The following is a 19,410-nucleotide window of genomic DNA, read 5'->3' on the forward strand; positions in this document are numbered from 1 at the left end:
AAATCCTCAATCACACAATTAGGCCAAAATCTTAACGGCTTCTGAGAGTATTTTAGAACCTGATGCATAATTAATATAAATATAGGAAAATAATATATACTGTAAATCGCATGGATCTGTACAGAGCTCATTTCCTACATCAAGCAAGAAAGGTCTTCCTTTAAGCAACTGTAAATTTTGAAATGTGGAATTATTTTTTTAACTTTTAAATGAAAGTTGACAGACGTAATGGAGAAGAACCAGTTTGTGGTGCAGAGTTTTGTGTGACTGCATCGTGCTAAAGCTGTGTCACTAATGAGAATCTGATCTCACGTAGCACTACGTTCACGTTACCCGTTAATATAACATTTGTTTCTAACATGATCGTCAGTTTTAATGAGGGAGAAAGAACTATGTGTCCAACACAAGAGAGGATGATTACCTTGGATGTGTTCTGATTTGCTAGGAATGCAGCAGTCATGAGTTTCCCATATCCTGCTAAAAGCCGAGGATGATTCATCAGGACTTTTGATACTCCCTTAACAAACTACATAATATACCGCGGTATATCTTCTGCTGAGTGATTGATCAACGTGTGTAAAAGTGAAGTGAAACAGATTTAACGATAGATTTGCCAACATGTCAAGCAGGAGTTCTGTGGTTAGATGTTGTGTAAGGTTCAGGATGCAAGCATTTGGAACGTCTCATCTGAACGTCTCACCATTTTGGCTAAAACAGCTCTCTAGAATAGAAATAAGCATACCTGTTATTGTTCATGCTGATGAGACGAATGGTTGAAATAGCATGCTAACGTGTGGTTCAGTTTAGTTACAGGACAGTCTGTTTCTGCCAGGAGTTTGCCTCAGATACAAGCGAAACTATTTTCTGCTGGCTTTTATTTTGCTGCTCTGATCTCTTGCGAGTGAGCAGATCGAATGTCCAGCTTGGAGTGAAACGTGGAATTCGAGCTGTGACTGTTTGAGAACCTTTGGAGCTTTAGTGAGTGTTGATGGTGTCTGAGTCACATCTGTTATGCTGCGAGTTATATTCATGCGAAACTGTGTGTGGCTGCTTCTCATATTTCAGAGACTGGAGTTATCTCTGAGAATTATAATTACTTATAAAAATATTTAGCAGACTGTGGAGGAAAATATTTTATTGCATTTTTGTCATTACAAAGGCCTTTTGTTTCTCCTGTATATTATAAACCTAATTTCTTCAAGTAAATCAAAAATAATTCAAATTCTTTGAGTAGACATCTTTCAAATGTTAAATGTAAATGCAATTCTACAGTAAATAGATAAATATATCATCCATTATTGAATATGGAGTGTGGTGCTTGTGTTTTAATGTATGTATTTATTTATCTATCTTCAATATTTAAACAGGCGGTCCAATTCAGCTAAGGCTGGTTTAAATGGAGGCTTGTTATATATATATATATATATATATATATATATATATATATATATATATATATATATATATATATATGTGTGTGTGTATGTATGTACAGTATGTATGTACAGTGGTGCTTGAAAGTTTGTGAACCCTTTAGAATTTTCTATATTTCTGCATAAATATAACCTAAAACATCATCAGATTTTCACACAAGTCCTAAAAGTAGATAAAGAGAACCCAGTTAAACAAATGAGACAAAAATATTATACTTGGTCATTTGTTTATTGAGGAAACTGATCCAATATTACATATCTGTGAGTGGCAAAAGTATGTGAACCTCTAGGATTAGCAGTTAATTTGAAGGTGAAATTAGAGTCAGGTGTTTTCAATCAATGGGATGACAGTCAGGTGTGAGTGGGCACCCTGTTTTATTTCAAGAACAGGGATCTATCAAAGTCTGATCTTCATAACACATGTTTGTGGAAGTGTATCATGGCACAAACAAAGAAGATTTCTGAGGACCTCAGAAAAAGCGTTGTTGATGCTCATCAGGCTGGAAAAGGTTACAAAACCATCTCTAAAGAGTTTGGACTCCACCAATCCACAGTCAGACAGATTGTGTACAAATGGAGGAAATTCAAGATCATTGTTACCGTCCCCAGGAGTGGTCGACCAACAAAGATCACTCCAAGAGCAAGGCATGTAATAGTCGGCGAGGTCACAAAGGACTACAGGGTAACGTCTAAGCAACTGAAGGCCTCTCTCACATTGGCTAATGTTAATGTTCATGAGTCCATCATCAGGAGAGCACTGAACAACAATGGTGTGCATGGCAGGGTTGTAAGGAGAAAGCCACTGCTCTCCAAAAAGAACATTGCTGCTTGTCTGCAGTTTGCTAAAGATCACGTGGACAAGCCAGAAGGCTATTGGAAAAATGTTTTGTGGACGGATGAGCCAAAATAGAACTTTTTGGTTTAAATGAGAAGCGTTATGTTTGGAGAAAGGAAAACACTGCATTCCAGCATAACCACCTTATCCCATCTGTTAAACATGGTGGTGGTAGTATCATGGTTTGGGCCTGTTTTGCTGCATCTGGGCCAGGACAGCTTGCCATCATTGATGGAACAATGAATTCTGAATTATACCAGCGAATTCTAAAGGAAGATGTCAGGACATCTGTCCATGGACTGAATCTCAAGAGAAGGTGGGTCATGCAGCAAGACAACGACCCTAAGCACACAAGTCATTCTACCAAAGAATGGTTCAAGAAGAATAAAGTGAATGTTTTGGAATGGCCAAGTCAAAGTCCTGACCTTAATCCAATCGAAATGTTGTGGAAGGACCTGAAGCGAGCAGCTCATGTGAGGAAACCCACCAACATCCCAGAGTTGAAGCTGTTCTGTACGGAGGAATGGGCTAAAATTCCTCCAAGCCGGTGTGCAAGACTGATCAACAGTTACCGCAAACGTTTAGTTGCAGTTATTGCTGCACAAGGGGGTCACACCAGATACTGAAAGCAAAGGTTCATATACTTTTGCCACTCACAGATATGTAATATTGGATCATTTTCCTCAATAAATAAATGACCAAGTATAATATTTTTGTCTCATTTGTTTAACTGGGTTCTCTTTATCTACTTTTAGGACTTGTGTGAAAATCTGATGATATTTTAGGTCATATTTATGCAGAAATATTGAAAATTCTAAAGGGTTCACAAACTTTCAAGCACCACTGTATGTATGCTATTTACCAGGTGGGAGGATACCGTGACCGAGGTCAGTATTCAAGGCCGAGGTCACAGTATTTCACCATACGGACCGACCTTAAGCTGGTAAATAATATATTTATTTTTTTCTTTACCAAATTCTAACAGAAAACGAGAGCGCCCGAAAGGGGAAACCGAGCCGAGCCGCCATTTTGAATCCTCATTCACGGCTGTAATGCAAATTGCTTCCTCCTCGGTATACAAGTGCACTTCCATGGCAGGAAAAAAAACTACATTTTGCCGCCTATGTAGTCCCCTATTTATACAAATAGGAGTCATTCAGGATTCAGCCATGTTTTTGCTCGGCGTTAGCAACAGTTAGAGGTTTTTAGCTTTCTCCTGAAATGTTTTCTTTTATTTCTTCTTCCTCAGGGTAGTAAAACTCGCTTTTGCTGTGAACACTGTCGTTATCGCTATCCATGATGTAAAATTAATGCTATTTTGAATCCTCATTCACGGCTGTAATGCAAATTGCTTCCTCCTCGGTATACAAGTGCACTTCCATGGCAGGAAAAAAACTATATTTTGCCGCCTATGTAGTCCCCTATTTATACAAATAGGAGTCATTCAGGATTCAGCCATGTTTTTGCTCGGCGTTAGCAAGTTAGAGGTTTTTAATTTTCTCCTGAAATGTTTTATTTTATTTCTTCTTCCTCAGGGTAGTAAAACTCGCTTTCGCTGTGAACACCATCGTTATCACTATCCATGCTGTAAAATTAATGCTATTCTCCTGAGAAATGCTGGCAAAAATTTATAAGATTTTTGATAATCTTATAAAAAAAAAAAGTTAAACATTGACAAAAAATTCTACTATGCTTGTTGTTGTGAACAAGCGAGTCGCCAGAGGTCCGTAACTGGGGTCCGTACCATAGGATACGGACCCGCTCGCCAGCCAATCAGAGCGCAGGATTTGATGGAAACCACACCGCGAAAAAAACAATTAAGTTATTCCACAAAATCGAGTCATACATGAGCTGATGGCTATAAGCCATATACGATGAGACTGAGTGGAATAATTGTTTTATTCTATCCACATTCACTGGATTTTGAGAAATGGAGCATATTTATTTTTATTTTTCGCAAATTCGATAAAAAAATCTCATCTCATCTCATTATCTCTAGCCGCTTTATCCTGTTCTACAGGGTCGCAGGCAAGCTGGAGCCTATCCCAGCTGACTACGGGCGAAAGGCGGGGTACACCCTGGACAAGTCGCCAGGTCATCACAGGGCTGACACATAGACACAGACAACCATTCACACTCACATTCACACCTACGGTCAATTTAGAGTCACCAGTTAACCTAACCTGCATGTCTTTGGACTGTGGGGGAAACCGAAGCACCCGGAGGAAACCCACGCGGACACGGGGAGAACATGCAAACTCCACACAGAAAGGCCCTCGCCGGCCACGGGGCTCGAACCCGGACCTTCTTGCTGTGAGGCGACAGCACTAACCACTACATCACCGTGCCGCCCCGATAAAAAAATTTTTATACAAAACATCCAACAAAATAATTTCTGCTTAGGTGGACTTCTTAAAAGCTTATCGATGGCTGCACGAAGTGACTTTAGTGTTGGGTTTTCTTTTTTGTAGAAAGCACCGTCTTGCTGTCGTGCCAAGGTATAGAATAGCTTTATACATTTATTTAAGTCTTCCTTGGACATTTCAATTATGTAATTTTCAAACTTCTTTAAGCTTTTGAACCAGTCTAAAAAAAAAATCAACAAATTTTAATACTTAAAGATGAAGAATGTCAACAAACTGATGAAATGACAGGAGCAATTTGTGAAAAATGCTATAATAATAATAATAATAATAATAATTTTAAAAAATGTTCTAACTACTTTCATTCCATATTTTGTTGCTTTTTTGTATTTTTTAGGGTTTTGTTTTCGAGTAGAGTTTTTTTGTCCTCGGTTGGTTCAGCAACACATTCCACCGTTTTGTTTTTCTCTACTCACGGTATATGAGCTGATAGCCTAGTAGTAGAGTAGCCAATCAGAGCACATGATTGCTCATATCCAGTGAATGTGGATAGAATAAAACTAAACATATACAAACACATGAAAAAAGGCATATAAATATGTAAATAAAAAACTATAGGCTATGAATACACACGTATCCAAACTAACTACACCAATGAAGTCTGAGTCTCTTATTTTTGAATTTAGGGAATGATGCTTCCTTTCTCAAATTACTCGGAAGTGTGTTCCACACTTTAGCTCTATTTAAGCAAAAAGAACTGAAACTTAGCGGTTTTAGCAAGGGGCAAGCAGAGAAGATCTTTATTTCGAGTATTATATGTGTGGAAATTGCACAAGTGGTGAAAGTCATGTAAAAGATGAGCAGGCGCAAGGCCATTTAGACACTTCTCAAATTTGCTTACAACTTTTTATTTCCTGCAAGATTCCTAATGATGGCCAATTAAGAATGTGACTGATTTCATGCTGTTGCATTTTTCGACCCTCAGTAACTCAATAACTGACTGCACGCCTTTGAAGTTTTTCCAAATAATCACGATTAGTTTTTCCACAACCATCCCAGGCAGCTGAACAGTAATCAAACAGGGGAAGTATCATGGGGTTATACAAAGTGATACAAGCTTCACGAGGGATGATCCTATGGGCTTTCCATAACATGCCCAACCGAGGTGAAATTTTGGTGGAAATGTGGTTAATATGCTCATCAAGCAAAACACCAAGATACTTGAACTGATAAACTCTACTTAAAGTCTTATTACGTGTCAGAACGCCAAAATTGGTAACCCTGGCGCGCCTTTGATGTGTACCGGTACCTAAAAGCATTATCTTGGTTTTGGAGTAGTTAAGGAATAGAAAATTGTCAAGCCGGTTTATATTATTATCAAGGTCTTTAGATAAGAAAGATTTAATTTCTGCAATGGAGCTACTACTGAAAAAGCACAAAGTATCATCAGCGAAAAGCTGAACGTCTCAGTTCTGGACTATGGACAGCAGATCATTAATATACATTATGAAAAGTAGCGGGCCATGTCTGGAACCCTGTGGAATGTATTTGATGAAATTTAAATAAATGAATAAAGAATGAATGATGGTCTTATTTGATGTTGGTTGAGCAAGCCAAAAATCATGATCATAATTAAAACCAGATTAATAATATAGACTTGCATTCTTATATGCTTTTCGCTCCAAAGTGACTCCTGAATATATAAAGGCGATATAATCTAAAAAGCAGGAGTCTCGCTAACTCATTTCAAGTAACTTTGGACAAAAAAAGGCATTTTCAAGAAATATTTTAACATTTACATAGCAGCACGTCAGAGCTTGTACAGTATCAGCAATCTAACCCTAACCCCGAGGTAACAGAAAACATTAAGACAGAGAAGGATGATTGAAGGAGAAAGAGGAAAACTGAGACTGACGCACTGCCAAAATGAGAGGCTAATTTTCTTTTTTTTCCCACATAATAGCTGTTTGTGTGTCACTCAAAAAATGTGCCCTGCGGAGTAGGTGAGCTGGATGTCTTCAGCACTGACACACTGACAGCACTGGGCTGCAGCCTGCTGCATGGATTGTTGTATCCATCAAATAAACTGTTCAACTGGTGTTCATATGGTCTCTTGAGGCAGATAATGCATGTTTGTGTGCAGATTACGAGGTAGTATCGGTTCTGGTAGTGATTAAGCCCTGTACCTGGGTTGTCAGGAGGTACACTATATGAATATACAAATTGGGCAGCTAAAGAAGATCAGGCAAAGTTTTTTTTTTTTCAAAATCTTTTCCAAACTGTTCAGTTTTGGTGAACCTGTGCCCACTGTAGCCTCGTGTTCCTGTTCTTGACTGACAGGAGTGGAACACAATGTGATCGTCTGCTGTTGTAGCCCATCCATCTCAAGTTTCAACACAGTGTGCATTCTGAGATGCTTTTCTGTGCACCATGGTTGTAAAGAGTGGTTATTCGAGGCATAGACCAAAAAACACTAATGCAGGCTTTTATCTACTTCATACGTATACGTTTTGTATAAAGTTTTTATCCCACGCTGGCTGAAAGGCCCGAAGGGGGATTATATCGTGGCGATATCCGTCTGTACGTCCGTCCATCCCAGGAAGGGTGCAAGGGTGCTCACCTTCTGAAATCAAGTCCTCTCACAATTTTTGGAGGAATTTCATGAAACTTGGCAGGCTTTTTTGTTATATGTCGGTAATACGCATATTGTAATTTCGTTAAATTCGGTCACATTTTACCAGAGTTACAGCCCTTGATTAACAAAATTATAATTTGACAATTTCATGAGTGTGTTATCCCTCTGAAATCAACTCCTCTCACAATTTGTGGAGAAATTTCATGAAACTTGACAAGAGGCCTTGTTATATGTCGGTAGTACGCATATTGTAATTTTGTTCGATTCAGTCACATTTTACCAGAGTTGTGGCACAATTTCATGAAGGTGTGCTCGCCTTCTGACATCAACTGCTCTCACAAGTTTTGGACGAATTTCTCAAAGCTTGGCAAAAGGCCTTTGTTATATGACGGTAATACACACACATTGCGATTTAATTTCGTTTGTGAAAATTTTGCCAGAGTTTTGACTCTTGATTAAATAACTTTGACAATTTCATGAGGGTGTACGTTCTTCTGCAATCAACTCCTCTCACAATTTGTGGAGGAATTTCACCAAACTTGGCAAAAGGCTTTGTTATATGATAGTTATACGCATATTGAAATTTCGTTTAATTTGGGCAAATTTTACCAGAGTTATGCCCTTGATTATTAACAAACATGTACAGTGCTCAGCATAAATGAGTACACCCCCTTTGAAAAGTAACATTTTAAACAATATCTCATTTAATATAACATCTGTTTAACTTAAAAGTAAGGTTAATAATATAACTTAGATTACACATTTTTGTCAGTTTTACTCAAATTAGGGTGGTGCTAAAATGAGTACACCCCACAACAAAAACTACTACATCTAGTACTTTGTATGGCCTCCATGATTTTTAATGACAGCACCAAGTCTTCTAGGCATGGAATGAACAAGTTGGCGACATTTTGCTACATCAATCTTTTTCCATTCTTCAACAATGACCTCTTTTAGTGACTGGATGCTGGATGGAGAGTGATGCTCAACTTGTCTCTTCAGAATTCCCCATAGGTGTTCGATTGGGTTCAGATCAGGAGACATACTTGGCCACTGAATCACTTTCACCCTGTTCTTCAGAAATCCAACAGTGGCCTTAGATGTGTGTTTAGTCATGTTGGAAAAGTGCACAATGACCAAGGGCACGGAGTGATGGTAGCATCTTCTCTTTTAGTATAGAGCAAGACATCTGTGAATTCATGATGCCATCAATGAAATGCAGCTCCCTGACACCAGCAGCACTCATGCAGCCCCACATAAGGACACTGCCACCACCATGTTTCACTGTAGGCACCAGGCATTTTTCTTTGTATTCCTCACCTTTGCGATGCCATACAGTTTTGAAGCCATCAGTTCCAAAAACATTTATCTTGGTCTCATCACTCCAGAGTATAGAGTCCCAGTCTTCATCTTTGTCAGCATGGGCCCTGGTAAACTCTAGGCAGGCTTTTTTGTGCCTGGGCTTTAGGAGAGGCTTCTTTCGTGGATGGCATCCATGCATGCCATTCCTCTGCAGCGTATGCCGTATTGTGTCACGGGAAATAGTCACCCCAGTTTGGCTTTCTACCTCTTTAGATAACTGCAGTGAACTTGCATGCCGATTTTCTTCAACCCTTCTCATCAGAAGACGCTCCTGTCGAGGTGTTAACTTCCGTGGACGACCTGGACGTCTCTGTGAGATGGTTGCAGTTCCATCTTTCTTAAATTTTTGTACCACTTTTGCTACAGTATTCTGACTGATAAATAAAGCTTTGCTGATCTTCTTGTAGCCTTCACCTTTGTGTTGGAAAGAAATTATTTTCTAGGGGGATTCTGAAGAGACAAGTTGAGCATCACTCTCCATCCAGCATCCAGTCACTAAAAGAGGTCATTGTTGAAGAATGGAAAAAGATTGATGTTGCAAAATGTCGCCAACTTGTTCATTCCATGCCTAGAAGACTTGGTGCAGTCATTAAAAATCATGGAGGCCATACAAAGTACTAGATGTAGTAGTTTTTGTTGTGGGGTGTACTCATTTTTGCACCACCCTAATTTGAGTAAAACGGAAAAATGTGTAATCTAAGTTAGATTATTAACCTTACTTTCACGTTATAAGTTAAACAGATGTTATATTAAACTTTGTCTCGTCAACATTTTGGAAATTGTTTGTGTTCATTGAGAGATTGTTTAAAATGTTACTTTTCAAAGTGGGTGCACTCATTTACGCTGAGCACTGCACTTTGGCAATTTCACCAAGGTGTGCTTGCTTTCTGAAATCAACTTCCCTCACAATTTTTATCCCCTGCTGGCCAAGAGGCCCGAAGGAGGATTATGTCATGGTGATGTCTGTCTGTCTGTCTGTCCATCTGCCCCAGGAAGGGTGCTCACCTTCTGAAATCAACTCCCCTCCCAATTTTTGGAAGAATTTCATGAAACTTGACAGGATTCTTTGTTTTATGTCAGGAATACGCATATTGCAATTTCATTCAATTCAGTTGCATTTTACCAGAGTTATGGCCTAGTTGCCAGCAGGGGATATTGTGCTCTCAGAGCACTCTTGTATTATTTGCTACGTAATTAAATCAAGCACATGTTTCTTGTGTCTCTCTTCTACAGTGATGCCCTCACCGCAGTACTTTGACGGACACGCCATGGTGTCATGGAGCGATCATGATATCACTGTAGCTGTGCCCTGGTACATTGGCTTGATGTTCCGAACCAGACAGAGCAGCACCACTGCCACCTTGATGCAGGCCAATGCTGGCTCTGCTTCCCAAATCAACCTGCAAGTGAGTAAATGGATGGAATCGACATGTTTGGTTGACTTAAATAGATTTGTTGTTGTTGACTTGGATCAGTGAATTTTTTTGTTTTTTGTGGAATTTTAGAACCAATACTGAGTAGGCGTGACTTGTTTTGTTTGTTTTATTCTCATGTACTTTTTACATCTGAATTTTGTTGGTTTTTGCAGCTTCTACACAACACACACTTTTCACACACATTTTTCTGTCTTACTATAAGTCTGAAAGGGTTGATTATCTTATTGTGGTTACGACTGCATGGGGCCAACGTGTGTTTAAAAAAAGGTCCCGAAATCACTCTTGTTTTCCAGTTTCAGTGCAAATTTTTATTGTTTTTCTCTGCTTATTTTTCTGTAGGTAGTGAACAGGCAGGTGCAGATGGAGGTGCTGCTGGGGGAGCAGCGTGTGGCGCTGCTCGAGTTTCCCGGGGTTAGAGTGAATGACGGAGAATGGCACCACCTTCTCGTGGAGATCACCAGCAGCAAAGAAGGCAAAGACACCAAGTACATGGCCCAAGTGTCTCTTGATTATGACATGTTTAAGGTGTGTGATGGTCTGAAGAAGCTTTTTACACCTCAGCATAATATGTTGTGCATTGTGTTTTAAATAAGATAGTGCTGTCAAGCGATTAAAATATTTAATCGCGATTAATGTCGCGACAGTCATAGTTAACTCGCGATTAATCGCAATTTAATCACACATTTTTGTCACATAAAAAACCATTGTAATTCTCTTATCAGCATAAAAAAGTGAATGGGCTTGCTTTGTACCAATGTTTTTTTTTATTGCAAAGCATAACACGTCTTGACACAGCCACTGCAAAGTAAAACCTAAGCCGAGCACCGGCGCGGGGCTAGCAAGAGAACCATGAGTGAAATGATCTACTGTTTGAGTTAGTCTACAACTCTAATCAGAGAGATACGTAGGTTACACAGTGACGGTAGGCTTGACATGCTTGATTATAATATAAAGTACACTATTATATTAAGTTTAAGTTGTTCGTTGATAAATATTGCATTGAATCTGATCTTTACTGTTTCAGCTCACTTAACACATTTTGTACTTTTACACTTTCTGCCTGCCCAATCAGAGGCGGCCAAATTTGCATATTACAGGAAGGATTTCTGGGATAGCATTGAGTTTACAGTTCAGAGGGATCTGGCTTCTTTAGACGCTGTCTTCTTAAAACTGAATAAATATTTAAAAAGAGCCAAATTAGCCAGTCTTTTGAACGGCTCTTTTCAAAGAACGGATCACAAAGATGCGGATCCCATCAAAGAGCCATAAATCCCATCTCTACTAGCGCGCCCTGCCCGCGCTGATTCTTTGGGGGGAGGGCAGAGGACTCTGGCTGTGCGGGGCATTACAGTCTAGCTGCTATCGGTTTTCTAAGCAAAGTCTCTGTTCCAAGTTCCTGGCAGTTTCAAAAGCTTATGAAAAACCTACATCATGTCACAGAGCATTAATCTCGCGATAAAAAAATTATCGCCGTTAAAATTGAGTCAAGTTAACGCGTTAATAACGCGACATTTTTGACAGCACTAAAATAAGATAAAGATAACTATCGTGCCACCTGTTAATTTGGACAGAAATGGTAAATTGTAACGGTAAACCAGTAGAATTTTTTAAAATGCTGTGTTTTTTCAGTGATTAACAAAACTACAAAGGCTACTGAAGTATCTTACTGCAAAACCACTGCACACCCGGTAGTTATATGGAGAGTGGGTACTTGGGTTGATTCAAGGCTGCTCTATGCTCTCATAGTGCTGGGCTGTTGGGTGCCGTGTGAGCGCGGCTGAAAGGATCGGTGATCAAAAAGTAGTTGCAAAAAATGTTCACGTGTATTTATGACATTGCACCAAAGATCACAACAACCTTAATTAGACAGTTTTAACTATGTGCTCACTCTCACCAGCCACTTTCCCATGTTTTTCCCCTCAATTCTACCAGCCAGCCCTCCCCATTACACATCAGCTACCAACCGGGGAGGGTGAAGGCTAACACACACTTCTTTAGAGACACATGAAGATAACCAGCAGCATGTTTTCAAACTGCTGCTCCTGCTGCATGACAGGGTAGTGTAACACACTTGGAGGAAAGCACTGTCTGTCCTCTTGTGCATACATGAGCTCACAGATGCTCAGGATTAGCAAGTGCCATTTCTCCTACACAGAGACTCCTGGCCATGGATGGCTGTGGCATCGTCAGTACTCAGACTCACAATCTGCCAATGTTGGGGCAAACACTTTTCTGTTACACCAGAATTTTCCCCCAAATTTAAGAGAAATAAAATTTTCGTCATAACATTTGCCCCTATGGTTCACTTTTTCTTATGACTGTAGTTCTAAATGCAGGCAGTAATAAAATACTGCAGTAGTGCAGGTAGTTATAATAAGTACTGTGATAAATGTGTACTGAATGCTCGGTGATGTTCTGTAGAGGTCAGTGGAAATCGGAAATGAGCTCCCTGGACTGAAGATAAGGAGTCTGTACATTGGGGGCCTTCAGGGGGAGAACAGCGTCTTGCAAGGCTTTCAGGGCTGCATACAGGTAAACATAGAAAACATACTTTCAACCTGGGTGCGATTTGCTGGGGGGGATGGTGGGGATCATCCCCACCTCTGGTTTTTATCTCTGCTGAAAAAAAAATCCTCTGGGACTACCCCGTCAATAAAACAAACAAACCAAAAAAAAAGTTGACATGACAGGCATGTTGTGACACAGTTTTCTATGGTCTACATTGCACTCACTTTCAAAATGACCCGAAGTGGCAGCTTTGATGTTCACGAACGTCCCCAGCAAATAGATACATTGTAGATAATAACAATATCTTTGCATTCTATGCAGGGATGCAAACAGCGCGCCTTTTTGCGGATGCTGCCTTTTTCACGGCCGATTTTTTTTTTTTTTTTTTTAGGGGGGACGTTGGAGTGTCTGATTATAATTTCAAAGTCAATTCTGTATTAAAATTACTAAATAAGCAAATCCGTTACAGTCCATGAAACAGGAAGTATAAGGATGAGAAAAAAAACAGTTTAAATCGGAAAGCTGCGCACAATGTGAACTGCGCCATCAGAGCAAACTGTTCATTTAGTATTCATGTATTTTAGTGATTTTCGAGTCACTGTCCATTTAATCCGGAGGGAGAGAAACATCACAGCAACACGACAAGCAATGCGAACTTTGTTGTGTGTTAGTGTTCGTGTATTTAGTCAGAGAGATAGGAAGATGAATTTACTATCTCTGGTTTAGTGTTCGTTTTCATTTAGTGTTATTCATTTGATATCATCGGATGTTATTGAGCTATTAGCCTATTGTTACCTTAATTTTGTGATGTTTCATGATTAAAAAAAAAACATCCCCCCTTCTGGTTTTTTGACAAATCGCACCCTGCTTTCAACCATGACTTGTATGTAGTGATATAGGCTGCCTGTTGTGTGTGGGTTTTTCTTTTTCTTCTTTTCTGACCAAGTATCTACTGATCATTCATCTCTTATCCTTAAAAGGGTCAGAGCAGCATGTACATCTTATGGTGTGTGTGTGTGTGTGTGTGGTACAGGGTGTGAGGATGGGAGAGACCTCAACCAACACAGGCAACATCAACATGCAGCAAGGTTTGAAGATCCGCGTAGAGGAGGGTTGTGACCTGGCCGACCCCTGCGACTCCAACATCTGCCCTGAGAACAGCCACTGCATGGACGAGTGGAGTACTCACACCTGTGTATGTGACCCAGGTGAGCTAAACATACACATGTATATCAGAGTATGCACATCGACAGCATCTACATTTACCTTTACGGCAATTAGTAGACACTTCTATCCAGAGAGACGTACAAAGTTACATTGAAGGCTCTCCACAATAGTACCATAGTTAGTAATGCCATAAGCCCTGTTAGTTAAAGGGGAACTGAAGTCATTTTTAAACTTGCTTTATTTCTTAATTAACGTGTTTATTTAATTACGCTTTTGGTTTTATTAACCTTATATCGTGACTCATATCGGCAATTATATTACACTTATCGGTTTTTACTAGCTATGTTGAATGTAGTTCGTATGGTCCACGGCAGGCGTCGCTTATCCATGCGATCTTCACGAGACTTGTGCGAGACTTCAAACGTGACGTGTCAGCGCCGCCATTTTGAAAACTGTTTACACAGCGGCCAGATGGCCATATCATTCCAATTACGATTAATTTTGAGATTTGCCAGCTTCATCAGTGATGGAGATTATTCCATACGACTTCGAACCAACGTGGAGGAGAGAAGAGTTGGAAAGATTTTGAAAATTTAAAGACCCATCTTTTTCCTCTTGCTTTTAGTTCAGTTTGAAGTTGGCCCCATGGTTTTTGTCAAGTCCACTTTTAATTTATTATTTTTTTCATAATCATGATTTTACTATTTTGATTTTATTTTTATTATTTTATTTATGTTATTTTGAGTTTAATTTGATCTTATTTATTTTACTTTATTTTGTTATATTTACAACCCCGATTCCAAAAAAGTTGGGACAAAGTACAGATTGTAAATAAAAACGGAATGCAATGATGTGGAAGTTTCAAAATTCCATATTTTATTCAGAATAGAACATAGATGACATATCAAGTGTTTAAACTGAGAAAATGTATCATTTAAAGAGAAAAATTAGGTGATTTTAAATTTCAAGACAACAACACATCTCAAAAAAGTTGGGACAAGGCCATGTTTCCCACTGTGAGACATCCCCTTTTCTCTTTACAACAGTCTGTAAACGTCTGGGGACTGAGGAGACAAGTTGCTCAAGTTTAGGGATAGGAATGTTAACCCATTCTTGTCTAATGTAGGATTCTAGTTGCTCAAATGTCTTAGGTATTTTTTGTCGTATCTTCCGTTTTATGATGCGCCAAATGTTTTCTATGGGTGAAAGATCTGGACTGCAGGCTGGCCAGTTCAGTACCCGGACCCTTCTTCTACGCAGCCATGATGCTGTAATTGATGCAGTATGTTATGTGGTTTGGCATTGTCATGTTGGAAAATGCAAGGTCTTCCCTGAAAGAGACGTCGTCTGGATGGGAGCATATGTTGCTCTAGAACCTGGATATACCTTTCAGCATTGATGGTGTCTTTCCAGATGTGTAAGCTGCCCATGCCACACGCACTAATGCAACCCCATACCATCAGAGATGCAGGCTTCTGAACTGAGCGCTGATAACAACTCGGGTCGTCCTTCTCCTCTTTAGTCCGAATGACACGGCGTCCCTGATTTCCATAAAGAACTTCAAATTTTGATTCGTCTGACCACAGAACAGTTTTCCACTTTGCCACAGTCCATTTTAAATGAGCCTTGGCCCAGAGAAGACGTCTGCGCTTCTGGATCATGTTTAGATACGGCTTCTTCTTTGAACTATGGAGTTTTAGCTGGCAACGGCGGATGGCACGGTGAATTGTGTTCACGAATAATGTTCTCTGGAAATATTCCTGAGCCCATTTTGTGATTTCCAATACAGAAGCATGCCTGTATGTGATGCAATGCCGTCTAAGGGCCCGAAGATCACGGGCACCCAGTATGGTTTTCCGGCCTTGACCCTTACGCACAGAGATTCTTCCAGATTCTCTGAATCTTTTGATGATATTATGCACTGTAGATGATGATATGCTCAAACTCTTTGCAATTTTACACTGTCGAACTCCTTTCTGATATTGCTCCACTATTTGTCGGTGCAGAATTAGGGGGATTGGTGATCCTCTTCCCATCTTTACTTCTGAGAGCCGCTGCCACTCCAAGATGCTCTTTTTATACCCAGTCATGTTAATGACCTATTGCCAATTGACCTAATGAGTTGCAATTTGGTCCTCCAGCTGTTCCTTTTTTGTACCTTTAACTTTTCCAGCCTCTTATTGCCCCTGTCCCAACTTTTTTGAGATGTGTTGCTGTCATGAAATTTCAAATGAGCCAATATTTGGCGTGAAATTTCAAAATGTCTCACTTTCGACATTTGATATGTTGTCTATGTTCTATTGTGAATACAATATCAGTTTTTGAGATTTGTAAATTACTGCATTCCATTTTTATTTACAATTTGTACTTTGTCCCAACTTTTTTGGAATCGGGCTTGTATTTTTTTATTATTATTATTGTTATTATTATTATTATTATTATTATTTGTGTTTTCCACGGGGATCTATTTAACTTGTTTTCCTTTTTCCTTTATCTATGTATATCTCAAAGGTAATTTTTTTATCTGCCTTATTCTGGAAAGCACTTTGGGTCAACTTCTGTTGTTTTAAATGTGCTATACAAATAAATGACTTGACTTGACTTGAAAGACGACAGGATAAGGACTTGTCCGTCGCGCTGGTATTTCGTCATTACTGTCGCACAATTAAAACGTGCCAGATCAGGTGGCTGGTGGGTTTTCAAAATAATAAACACATGCATGTATTTTTGTGATAAATACATATTATACTGAGCGCATTTCCCACATAATCCTCACTAAGGTTTTGGACAGCACTACAAAATGGTGTCCCCACTATATAGTGAGTAGGGAACGATTTCGGACACAGGAAAAACTTCCGGCTTGATTACATCAGCATTCGAAAGAGGGCGCGCGCGTCTTTTGACAACGTTGGCAGATGTTGGTCACTTTGATTTCCGCTGTACATTTTACTTCCATTCTACGATGTCTCACACAGGTCTCAGCGAATCTCATTTACGGCCATTGCTTTGACATATGGACTGATATATTACATAGCATATTTCAAACCCTCATAACTTGCTACAGCAGTGACAAAATAGCTATCAGAAATGCATTCCTATATTTTATAAAAGGAAATAAATAGAATTTTGAGAATAAAAAATTTGCCTTCAGTTCCCCTTTAAGAGATAATGTGAGGGTTAATACAACAAAGAAAACAGTACAAGCTGTTTTCAAGATATATATTTATTTATTTATTTTTAATAGGCTGTATAGATTGTCTGTTATAACTCCACTAAGAGACAGATCAGTACTAATCTTTAAAGTGGAGAGTTTTTCAAAATTGTGGGTGACTTATTTTCGCAGTGAAGGAAAATGTCACCTCTCTCTCTCCAGGCTTTTTCGGGAAAGAGTGCGTGCACGCCTGCAGGCTGAACCCGTGTGAGCACGTGTCCAGCTGTATGCAGAAGCCCAGCTCGTCTCACGGCTACACATGCGAGTGCGGTCAGAACTACTACGGCCAGTACTGTGAGAACAAGTAAGTATAACAATAGGCTAAATGGTTTCTCCTCTCACTGACCTCACACTGAGTCACATTCCTTATCAAACCTGCGCAGACACTTTCAGTGTGAAACCTTCAGTAGCTGCCAACTCATGTGAATGGAGAATAAATACTTGGATTAATTTCTTTAATCAAGCTACAGTGGTGCTTGAAAGTTTGTGAACCCTTTAAAATTGTCTATATTTCTGCATAAATATGACCTAAAACAACATCAGATTTTCACACAAGTCCTAAAAGTAGATAAAGAGAACCCAGTTAAACAAATGAGACAACAATATTATACTTGGTCATTTATTTATTGAGGAAAATGATCCAATATTACATATCTGTGAGTGGCAAAAGTATGTGATCCTCTAGGATTAGCAGTTAATTTGAAGGTGAAATTAGAGTCAGGTGTTTTCAATCAATGGGACGACAATCAGGTGTGAGTGGGCACCCTGTTTTATTTAAAGAACAGGGATCTATCAAAGTCTGATCTTCACAACACATGTTTGTGGAAGTGTATCATGGCACGAACAAAGGAGATTTCTGAGGACCTCAGAAAAAGCGTTGTTGATGCTCATCAGGCTGGAAAAGGTTACAAAACCATCTCTAAAGAGTTTGGACTCCACCAATCCACAGTCAGACAGATTGTGTACAAATGGAGGAAATTCAAGACCATTGTTACCCTCCCCAGGAGTGGTCGACCAACAAAGATCACTCCAAGAGCAAGGCGTGTAATAGTTGGCGAGGTCACAAAGGACCCCAGGGTAACTTCTAAGCAACTGAAGGCCTCTCTCATATTGGTTAATGTTCATGAGTCCACCATCAGGAGAACACTGAACAACAATGGTGTGCATGGCAGGGTTGCAAGGAGAAACCACTGCTCTCCAAAAAGAACATTGCTGCTCGTCTGCAGTTTGCTAAAGATCATGTGGACAAGCCAGAAGGCTATTGGAAAAATGTTTTGCGGACAGATGAGACCAAAATAGAACTTTTTGGTTTAAATGAGAAGCGTTGTGTTTGGAGAAAGGAAAACACTGCATTCCAGCATAAGAACCTTATCCCATCTGTGAAACATGGTGGTGGTAGTATCATGGGTTGGGCCTGTTTTGCTGCATCTGGGCCAGGACGGCTTGCCATCATTGATGGAACAATGAATTCTGAATTATACCAGCGAATTCTAAAGGAAAATGTCAGGACATCTGTCCATGAACTGAATCTCAAGAGAAGGTGGGTCATGCAGCAAGACAGTGACCCTAAGCACACAAGTCATTCTACCAAAGAATGGTTAAAGAAGAATAAAGTCAATGTTTTGGAATGGCCAAGTCAAAGTCCTGACCTTAATCCAATGGAAATGTTGTGGAAGGACCTGAAGCGAGCAGTTCATGTGAGGAAACCCACCAACATCCCAGAGTTGAAGCTGTTCTGTACGGAGGAATGGGCTAAAATTCCTCCAAGCCGGTGTGCAGGACTGATCAACAGTTACCGGAAACGTTTAGTTGCAGTTATTGCTGCACAAGGGGGTCACACCAGATACTGAAAACAAAGGTTCACATACTTTTGCCACTCACAGATATGTAATATTGGATCGTTTTCCTCAATAAATAAATGACCAAGTATAATATTTTTGTCTCGTTTGTTTAACTGGGTTCTCTTTATCTACTTTTAGGACTTGTGTGAAAATCTGATGATGTTTTAGGTCATATTTATGCAGAAATACAGACAATTCTAAAGGGTTCACAAACTTTCAAGCACCACTGTACAACCACACAGTTTAGCACATTTCATATGTCAGTCACTAGGCTCTTTTCAGTGTTTGTTGTATTAAGTATTGACACCCCTTAGGTGCTGGAAGTTTGTTAACCTTCTATGTATTTTTTTTTTTTTATCAATTACCTGAACTGTGTGGGTCAACATCCATTTGTTTGTGTTAAAATTTCTTTGATTTTCTCCATGGTGATAGATGACATTAAAGTTTGCTATGTCGCATTTCTACCGCAGCAAAAAAATGGTAAAAGACAAAAATAGAGTTGCTGGAGATGAAGAGTATTATTTAAAGGATGACAGTTTGTTTGCGTTTTTGTTCATTTTTGAAGGGGGTGTCAAGTTTGCATTTTTTTTGAAAGAGAGAGAGAGAGAAAATTCCAGTT

At 39.5% G+C, this 19,410-nt stretch overlaps 1 protein-coding gene across 5 annotated transcripts in view; it reads left to right on the forward strand.

Moving 5' to 3' along the window:
- Positions 1 to 19,410, forward strand: part of celsr1a (cadherin EGF LAG seven-pass G-type receptor 1a) — a 221,762-nt gene that overhangs the window by 153,747 nt on the left and 48,605 nt on the right. For all 5 annotated transcript variants that reach the window (XM_060903047.1, XM_060903048.1, XM_060903049.1 and 2 more), the window contains 5 exons: positions 9,862 to 10,034; positions 10,404 to 10,589; positions 12,486 to 12,596; positions 13,606 to 13,780; positions 17,113 to 17,254. In XM_060903047.1, the coding sequence (XP_060759030.1) occupies positions 9,862 to 10,034; positions 10,404 to 10,589; positions 12,486 to 12,596; positions 13,606 to 13,780; positions 17,113 to 17,254 (787 nt within the window). The remainder of the gene's footprint in view (positions 1 to 9,861; positions 10,035 to 10,403; positions 10,590 to 12,485; positions 12,597 to 13,605; positions 13,781 to 17,112; positions 17,255 to 19,410) is intronic.

Source organism: Neoarius graeffei, chromosome 21, assembly GCF_027579695.1.
Source record: "Neoarius graeffei isolate fNeoGra1 chromosome 21, fNeoGra1.pri, whole genome shotgun sequence".
NCBI classification, from domain to species: Eukaryota; Metazoa; Chordata; class Actinopteri; order Siluriformes; family Ariidae; genus Neoarius; species Neoarius graeffei.